This window comes from Cyprinodon variegatus, unplaced genomic scaffold (assembly GCF_000732505.1).
Source record: "Cyprinodon variegatus isolate N-32 unplaced genomic scaffold, C_variegatus-1.0 Scaffold1100, whole genome shotgun sequence".
Taxonomy (NCBI): Eukaryota; Metazoa; Chordata; class Actinopteri; order Cyprinodontiformes; family Cyprinodontidae; genus Cyprinodon; species Cyprinodon variegatus.
Genome location: NW_015151553.1, coordinates 158,336 through 164,362, shown reverse-complemented (window position 1 = coordinate 164,362; position 6,027 = coordinate 158,336). Strand labels below are relative to the sequence as shown.

General features: G+C 42.6%; 1 protein-coding gene across 1 annotated transcript in view; it reads right to left on the bottom strand.

Annotated features, from left to right (window-relative positions):
• The window catches only part of pkp3 (plakophilin 3), a 57,005-nt gene that overhangs the window by 29,986 nt on the left and 20,992 nt on the right, over positions 1 to 6,027 (bottom strand). The window contains exons 3-4 of the mRNA XM_015400412.1: positions 3,254 to 3,336; positions 225 to 826 (exon numbers count right to left, since the gene is read on the bottom strand). Of these exons, the coding sequence (XP_015255898.1) occupies positions 225 to 826; positions 3,254 to 3,336 (685 nt within the window). The remainder of the gene's footprint in view (positions 1 to 224; positions 827 to 3,253; positions 3,337 to 6,027) is intronic.

The following is a 6,027-nucleotide window of genomic DNA, read 5'->3' as shown; positions in this document are numbered from 1 at the left end:
AATCTAACTTTTTTTTTTTTCAGTGGCCCTAATTTTCCGTACAGGGCCCATTAAAGAAACTGGGGACATTTTGAATGGCTACTACTGTACAGTACATGCTTTTTTTAAAGTAATGATAGCTAATTGTTTTTTACAGAATAACGACTGTCATATAAACATAAAGTTTTGAGGAAGTTAGTTTTCAAACAGCTTGGAGCAGAAGAAGAATGAATAGTTTGTCTCACTCTGCCAGCGGATCGTTGCTGTGAATGGAGGCGGCGTCCGCGATGTCTGCCCCCTTCCCGACGCTCCTCAGGGAGCGCAGCGATGCGGCCCGATGGAGCGGGGCGTACTGAGCGGACGCATGGCTGGTCCTGCTCGCCTGGTGTTGCCACTGTGCCCCCCCGCTGTCGGCGTTGCCGTAGAGACCTCTGCCGTTGGCCACCATGGCGTCCTGCCCAAACCCAGAGCTTTGCTGCTGGTAGTACTGCTGTCGGTTGGTGATCCGGTTGATCATGCGATGAGACGGGCCTTTATAGGTGTACTGGAGTGGCAGCTCCTCGTCCTGCCATTGGCCTCTCTCCTGGGCCAGGACCCCGCTAAGGCTGCGCCTGAGGGTTCCAGGTGGCGGCACAGATAGCGGTACCAAGAAGGTCTCCTGGTGGACCGAACCTGGAAGGGGTAAGGCTCTTTGGTCCTCCTGGCACAGGGACTTAGAGCGGTGACTTCTGCTCTGCATCTGCGTGCTGTGGAAGCTGCTCTGCGTGCTGCTGGTTTCTTTATGCCTCACCTTTGAGCTGCTGTCCACAGCAGAGTGGGAGGAGATCCCAGAGGCATGAGAAGGTACCTGCAGGGTTAGTGAACGGAGAGGAAAGGTGATTTCTCTGCACAACAGAAATCCCATCATGGCTCAGTAAGGAAGCTGAAGTGTAGCAGCATGTTTAGCTCTGGTTACTGATCAGCAGGAAACACACCGAGGTTTCTGCATTGTTAGACGGGCCAGAGTCCAACATCCTGTTTATAGGTCGCCTCTGCCTTTAGATTGTTCAAAGCAGCGTTTTCTACTGCTTCTGCTGAACCTCTGAGTAACGGCAGGAAACTCCAACACAATAACCGCTCATTGTTTCACAGGAGTATGTATGAGGAAAAAACGTTTGCAAGGAGTTTCACAGAAACTCTGCTGAGTCCACCTATGATCCTAAACACCACTGGACTGAGCGACGCGGGTGGAGAGGACAGCTGTGAGTCTGACTCACCATGATGGCTGCCCACATCACTCAGCCTGAACCACAGCGACAGGTTTGGGGGAAAAAAAAGCCTATCTTGTGCATTCAGAGAAGGGGGTCTGGATGTCATTTGAAGAGTTGAAGGACAGTTTAAATATCTACAGGTGAGAAATGTTATTAGATCATCTCATTAATGTGAATTTCACTTCATTTCAGTTCCACTTTGAAACTGAAATGAAGAAAGATTGCTTTGGAAACGGAATCATCTCCAAACTATACAACATATTGGGGAAGGGGTCCCTATGAGTCTTCTTTGCAGAAGCTCAATGCCTGGAGGGAGGATTTACAGGAAAATGTATCTTCAGAGGACTGGGAGAAGGCGTAAGCTGAAGCACAAACTACTAAAACACGCCTCAAAGTACTGCAATATAATTGGCTAATGAGAGCTTATGTGACACCAGAAAAGCTTAACAAGTACAATGGAGCCATTCCAGACCTGTGTAATAGATGCAGGAAAGAGAAGGGAACATTTCTTTATTGTATCTGGAAATGCAAAAAAGTAGTACAATTCTGGAAGGAGATTAAACAAGACACTACATTAGGGATAAAATTAATATTTAATCCTAAATTGTTTTTTCCTAGGATTATACCCAAAGAGACATCATGTCCAGAAAAATTATTGCTGCCATATATTTATGTCTATTACTTGCAAAAAGAGTCAAAAGAGTACCATTAAAACCAAAATTCATTCATTGGATTATAGAAATTTCCACAACCTTGTCAATGCTAAAGATTACTTTCATTTTAATGGGGAAATTATCGCCATTCCCAAATATTTTGGTTCCTTTTATGGAATATATAGAAAACATGGATATGAGGGGTGCTGGGGGTGAACTATAGTTGCCATTGGTCTCCTGGGGTGTCCTTAAATAACTTTTGTTATTTGTATTTCACTTTGAACTATACATTTGAGTCTTTATTTTCTAAACTAAGTAGACCATACTGTATATCTCTGCTTCTGTCTCCTTGAACCCCAGTCGGCCTCAGCAGATGGCCGCTCACACTGAGTCTGGTTCTGCTGGAGGTTTTTCCTGTTAAAAGGGAGTTTTTCCTCTCCACTGTCGCTACAAGCATGCTTAGTGTGAGGGATTGCCTTTGAGTCAATGAGTCGACGCAATCAACTGGTTTTCCTTAGATAGAAAACTTTGAATCAGTTTGACTGGATGACCTAGTGAACTGTAAAGTGCCTTGAGATGACATGTGTTGTGAATTGGTGCTATAGAAATAAACTGAATCTCATTTCAGCATGAAGCGTAGAAGTAGAAAACAGCCTTTCAGGACCTTCATCTTACATCAGCTCCACTGATGTAAGATGATACCACGTCATCTAAGACCCGCCCCCACATGGAGCAGCCAGGAGTTTAGAATTTAATTAAATATATTTCTATAATAACGTGTCAATTCACAATAAAGTCATCTCAAGGCGCTTCAAAGAGACAATAAAGTCATATTGGTTCAGTTTTCCAAGGAAAACCAGTTGATTTCATCCAGTCATTGACCTGTTGCTCCTGGATAACAATCTTTGCTTGCATTTAGTTGTTGACTGTTCAGCAATCCCTCACACTAAGCATGCTTGTAGCGACAGTGGAGAGGAAAAACTCCCTTTTAACAGGAAGAAACCTCCAGCAGAACCAGGCTCAGTGTGAGCGGCCATCTGCTGAGGCTGACTGGGGTTCAAGGAGACAGAAGCAGAAACGTCAACCAGCTCCACAGGCGGCCCCTTCCAGGAAACACACAGCTGGGCAAAGGAAACAACTTAAATCGGACAAGAAGTTTATTTCAAATTTTTTTTCAGATTTAAAATTTCTTTTCATTTTCATTCATTTCATTTTTAAATCATTTTCCAGCTTAAAAATTTTTCTGGTTCAACTGTTTGTTTTTTTTCAAAAATACTTTTCAGTTCATTTTTTTTCACTTTCCTTTAATTTATTTATTTTTTGCAGACTTATGGTGTCTGACATGTTATTTATTGAACACTTTGTACTCACAGCCATGGGGCGACTTGGTGTGTTGATCATGGACCTGGAGCTGAAGGCCTGAGAGTAACTTCTCATGTCAGGAGGACTGTATTCTACAGAGAGGAGAGAAAAAAAAACATTTGAGGTTTTTAAATATGCCACCAGCTATCACATGGAAAATACTGTCAAACATTTTTTCAAGAAAACCTGGATTTTATTAAACAACTAAGATTTCTTTCTTTCTTTTTGTTGCTGGAAAAGATAACCTTCTTGAATTGAACTCCCCCAACGTGAAAACATGACTGAGTTCAAACATTTTCGTTCAAATTTATTCATAGAGCAATTTAGTGCAAAATATAATTAATATTTAGTATATAATTGTATCTATTTAGAGCATATAATGGTTCAATCTGAAAAACTCACTCAGAGAGAAAAGAAAATTAGAAGAAATTTATTGATACATTTACTTAGTCTTTGGCGCTCAGACCTCGGCAGGAAACATAGCGCTTCATTTTGACAGATATGCATGAACAGGAATAAAGAATAGGGCCTGAAACTGGTGGTAGAGTGGAGATAGATGAAGATGGTCAGTCTGTAGACTGCTGGTTGCCGAGGTGGTCTGCTGAGCTTTATGGGGAGATCCAGTGGAGTGTATGAGCTGATACTAGAGCTTCACTCAGGGACCTGGAAGATGGAAGTCCAGTACCAACAAATAGGCACTGATACCATTTGAGAGCCAAAAGTTTATTCAACTATTGTCACCCATTCCAGGTAGGCAATAAAAAGTTGTACTGGATTCACTTTGTATTAGTCTTTTTCCTGCTTCACAAAGATAGGCAGCAGCTTGACAAACCCATGATGGCAATTATTTTACATCCAAGTAGTATGCAGTTCTTCATATATACACACACACACATCAATTTCAAACACATGGTATCGGTATCGGCCAATACTGCACAGCCAGGTATATGGTATCGGTGTCAGGGTCAAAAATTGGCGTCGGCACAACACTAGCCCAAGAGGATGGGTTTAATGCAGAGTTAATTTCGTTGCTCTGTACTTGTGACAATGTAAAGGGCGGATTAGATTTCTGCAACCGCACACATCAAATGTCGCTTGGGTCTGGTCAAAAACAACTTTTGCTGGTATGCTTCCTCACCGTCGCTCTGGAATTTCTAGGGACGCACAGCAGTTTCCAGCCAAAGGGAAAGCCTATTCGAGAACTCATGAGAAATTTAGCGGATCGTCATGAGAACTTTGGCGGTGCCCGGCGGGAATGTTTATCTTCCAAAACAACAATGGCGCGTCTGCAAGATGTCACGGTCACAGAGATGGATCTAGAGTTGCTAGACATCGAAGAGGAACAGGTTCTGTTAACGGAGTTCCCAAAAAGGCAGATTAACATTAGTTCTTCCTCTGTTTTGAAAAATGGCGCTCCCCGGCACCAAATCAAGAAGGACAACCACACAGACGACCGGAAAGACATAGCAAGGACCAATCACATCTACTTTTTGTCTGCGCACTTCCGCTTGAGGTTTGCGCTAGTTTGCGACCTTCTGATGCGAAGTAAGGATTTTTTTGAGGTGCGTGAAGACGGTTGCAGAACCTCTAGGCAGGGGGTGTGGTCGCGCACAAAGACAGATTTGACGGTTGCAGAGGCTATGCATCAGAAGCATATATTGGCCTTAATGTGTAAACACTATAAGACACTGGAAGACAAAACAAAAACGGAAAGTGAGGAGCAAATCATCCCACTCTGTAGCTGGTTAGTTGTCAAAGGCTCGTTTTAAAAGAAGCCTGAACAAAAGAGAAGAACTCTTGAGAAACCCTCAGTCCTCTGCTCATGGAGCTGGAAGAATAGCTACTGAAAGCTCAGCTTAAAACAGGAAGCAGTGAGCAGCACCTGCAGGGGAACAGGAATGTCCCCAGAGGCACGAAGGGGGGACATCTTCTTCAACACAAAGGAATCCAATTTCTGTCAGAGGGAGCAGATGAGATTAATCAGAGTTATCTACGCCGCCTCACTGCTTGCATGTTCATCATCATCACCCACTCCGTGTTCTGATCTATATACAGTAAGAGATGACATCATGTCAGGCTGGACGCAGACCGCAGGACACTTTTTCATGCAGCTCATAGGAACCGCATGAAGAAACAACACAGAGGATAGTTTGGACTGTGGCAAAGACCATGAGAAAACATAAACCTACACACAGCCTGCTGCCTGGAAGGAAGGAAGGAAGGAGGAAATGCTGCTGGGAGGAGCCCTGGGCTGCATGCCTGAACATTAGCATCACCTCATGCAAGATTAGTGGAGGAACCGTCACCAAACCACAGAGATAACAGAACATACAGCTATGGAAGACCGATAGAAATGAACTGGAATAGAAGAATAAACACGATCTGAGAGATTCTATAGGAAGGAAAGACAAACAACACGGCAGAATACAAACTTCTGCAAGCACTATAAATATGAAATTATTACATACTATTCAATAAAAGATAGGGTTGTCATGATACTAAACTTTTCAACTCGATAACGATACTAGGGAAAATATTCGATACTCGTTACCATTTTCGATACCACAAGGATAAAAACTCCAAATTTCAACAGAAATATTTTGATTAATAATTAAAATACAATAAATAAATAAATACAATAAACAATAAGAACAACATTTTGAGGTTGTTTGCTGTGCACAGTATTAAGGAAGCTTGATAAAAAACTTACAAAATTAAAATTGAGTGTTCCTTCCTTGGCTATGCTTTGCACACATAACAATGACACTGACCAAACCGGTTAA